The sequence below is a fragment of the Daphnia magna genome, linkage group LG1 (assembly GCF_020631705.1).
Source record: "Daphnia magna isolate NIES linkage group LG1, ASM2063170v1.1, whole genome shotgun sequence".
Lineage (NCBI taxonomy): Eukaryota > Metazoa > Arthropoda > Branchiopoda > Diplostraca > Daphniidae > Daphnia > Daphnia magna.
The window spans coordinates 10249987-10252766 of NC_059182.1; the positions used below are offsets into that span (position 1 = coordinate 10249987).

A 2780-nucleotide genomic window follows, 5' to 3' on the forward strand; every position below is an offset into this window, starting at 1 on the left:
TCCAAGAGTTCAATTGGAATGGACTGATGGAAAACGTTGTCTCCACAGGGATCCTTATCTCCGATTTTTAAAGCACGCAACAAACTCGGCAGGCTATCTAACATTGATGGATTGTCTTCCTTTTTCACGAATGCACGAAAATAAAGCATCTCTAGTGAAACCGCAAGGAGTGGGTGGATGCGATTGCACCGACAAAAATTGGTTCCAATAAAAAAACCGTTAAGTGATCACGCAGCCAGTACTCCGCTTTCTGTTAGTGCATATGGAGCACCAGACTCAGCAATGAATTTGCCTACTGCTTTAAAAAACGAGAGGAAAATGTGGAAAGATCCTAGCTGAATAAAAAGGTTATTAAATTTCGGCTTTTCCGTGGACTGGATACATAGCACTTGTTTTGCTATGGCGAGGTCGTAAGTAACGGAGATATATTTCTGGTTACACTCCTTCAAGATGCGAACAGATCTTTCCATTGTCTTTTTTACCACATCCGCTCGAGTTGGTGATGCATCTATTGCCGACAAATAGCATACTCTTTGTAACGGTAGGACATCTTTGACAATCCGGGAATTCCATCCAGTCCACATTGGAGTATTAGGCAGGCTGTGGCATAATGATACCATCCATATGAAGTCGAGATCAAGTGCAGTATTGAAAGATCCAGGTGCTGGAATTGACCTCCTTCTGTCTGTTATAGCCAGCATGGGCTCATACAACATTCTTGCCTTTTTGTAGTAAGGTCCAATCGAGACATCTCTTGTTATGAATGCTCGTCGTCGCTTCCCTGTTCCCACGGTTACGTCATCTTCGTCTTCCGATTCAGTCAAAGGAAGAAAGTCGTCACCATCAGGAGGAATATCTTGTGTGACGATTCTAACGGTGTCATGCAAGGTATCTTTTCCCGTAAGCGTTTCGACGAAAAGGTCGAAATTATCAAATGCAACTGTAGTGTTGAGGTCAGGTCGGCGATGCAAACTATCAGGTAATAATTTCGATTCCTCAACAGCACCAAAAGCCAGCTCTGTTTCCAAATCTTCAACAAAATTGTAGCTCACTTAATGCCCGAAACGATTCATTACGTCAATTACTTCACGTTTACCTATTGACAACAGTTAAAATATTGTAGCATAAATCCAATGTCCATGAGGATAGAAATCACATTCAATACCTGTAGTAGTTTTTAAGTACATTCCCAGCATGAGTTCCTTTGATTGCTCATACAACCCATTGGTGACGGCAAAAATAGTGTCATCCATTAGTACACACCAATTCGATTCACGTTTCTTTTTTATAATAAAGTTTACCTGCTACCAAGCATTCATGAAAAGTTCTAAGGAAACTCGGTGCTTTAACTTCTCCGGAAAGAATAGTAACGTTTTTCGGCAAAACTTTGCGAGGCGTTTCCAATATCAAATTACGAAGCATGAAAGCGATCTCTTTTACCTAAAGAAATTTCGCATCATATTAAAATCTTACAATAAATTTAAATTTACGTTTAGAGGAATTTTACCTTTTAACATGAACTGATATCCGTATCAAAAGTTGCCAGTAAAGCTTTTTCAACTCCTAAGTCGGATTTGAACATAATTTGCCCAACACCTTTGTCGGAATGGTTCACGACTTTTAATTTATCACCAAAATGGCTCATCAATTTTGCTAAAACTTCACATTTGCGTACTCTTCCTCCGCTATCATAATCTAATCCATGTTCGGATAGCAGCATTTGAAAGTGTTTTGTAATATCACTTGCACAATGTACCTCTTCTTCCTTAACGAGTTTCTCTTCCAAAAATGCAAAAAGGTTTTGCTGAGCTTTTTCACGAATGTTCTTGTTTGAAAGCCATTTAGATTGGCGTTCCTCATCTCGTTTCTTCACTACACTTCTTGCGGCAGAAGCAAACTTTTTCCGGCACGAATTATGGTATTTAATTTCTTTCGAAACCAATTGCAGATTACACTCAAAATTCTCTATCTTCCTTAATATAGATTGATCTTCAAGGATAGTAGCGTCATTAATTATACCAATCTGAAAACATGTAGAAAAAAATAATAAGCATGTTATTGATTTAAAAGAATTAACGAATTATCTAAAAAAAATTGGATAGACTACTTGAATATTTTCTGTGCAACAACTTGTGAGAGCTTCATAACTCCCATTATGTTGTTTTCTCAGTCTATCACAAAAAAGGCATCTTTGTGAAAAAACCCCTGTCCCTGTATTGCAAACATCTGACTGATTTCCAGATCTTAGGGTCCGTGGAGGAATGTTGTATTGGAATAATTGACTTTATCAAATACGTACACCTGCTTACTTTCACTTTATTTAACACAGAGAGAGTTCCAGAGAGATTGACAGGTTTCTTAAAGACATTACAAGATAATACGGGGTACATGTCAATGTGCGAGGTGTGAAGCCTCTTCCGACTGTTCGAGATTGTATCTTCTCCAACACACCCACTCAATTTCAAACACAAAGAAATAGCAAGCACCCACTCAAACATGAATTTAGACAAAAGAGCACATCCCAATACTATGTTTGAATTTTGATAATTTCTGGTAATCGACGTTCTTCGTTAGGGCGTCTGCCAACTGGTTCTCAGTGGATACATACTGGATGTCAATCTTCTTTTCTGCTTGCATGTCTCTGATGTAATGGAATTTCACACGGATATGTTTTGTTCTCTGGTGAAATTCAGGGTTGAATACCAGACGAATTGCTGATTGATTGTCACAGCAAAGAGGAGTTGCCTTCTTCTGTTCACAGCCAATTTCCATTAGAACCC

At 38.6% G+C, this 2780-nt stretch overlaps 1 protein-coding gene across 2 annotated transcripts; it reads right to left on the reverse strand.

The window, feature by feature from the left end:
- On the reverse strand, positions 1-2342 carry LOC116935576. Of its 2 annotated transcripts, none has more exons than XR_006643571.1 (4): positions 2108-2342; positions 1508-2023; positions 1166-1440; positions 1-1096 (listed from the first exon to the last, which is right to left on the reverse strand). XR_006643571.1 is itself a non-coding variant. In XM_045169705.1 (4 exons), the coding sequence occupies exons 3-4, from the start codon at positions 1251-1253 to the stop codon at positions 228-230; spliced, it is 891 nt and encodes a 296-aa protein (XP_045025640.1). In that variant the 5' UTR covers positions 1254-1440; positions 1508-2023; positions 2108-2342; the 3' UTR covers positions 1-227. The 2 variants fall into 2 exon arrangements, 1 of the variants encoding a protein (XP_045025640.1); XM_045169705.1 differs by having other exon boundaries at positions 1-1030.
- Positions 2343-2780: the final 438 nt, after the last annotated feature.

Coding starts and splice junctions, on each gene's coding strand:
- LOC116935576 (XM_045169705.1), bottom strand. CDS start 1,253: ATGGATGACACTATTTTTGCCGTCACCAATGGGTTGTATGAGCAATCA. Junction 1,031..1,165: donor GTACTTAAAAACTACTACAG/GTATTGAATGTG, acceptor ATTTTGTTGAAG/ATTTGGAAACAGAGCTGGCT.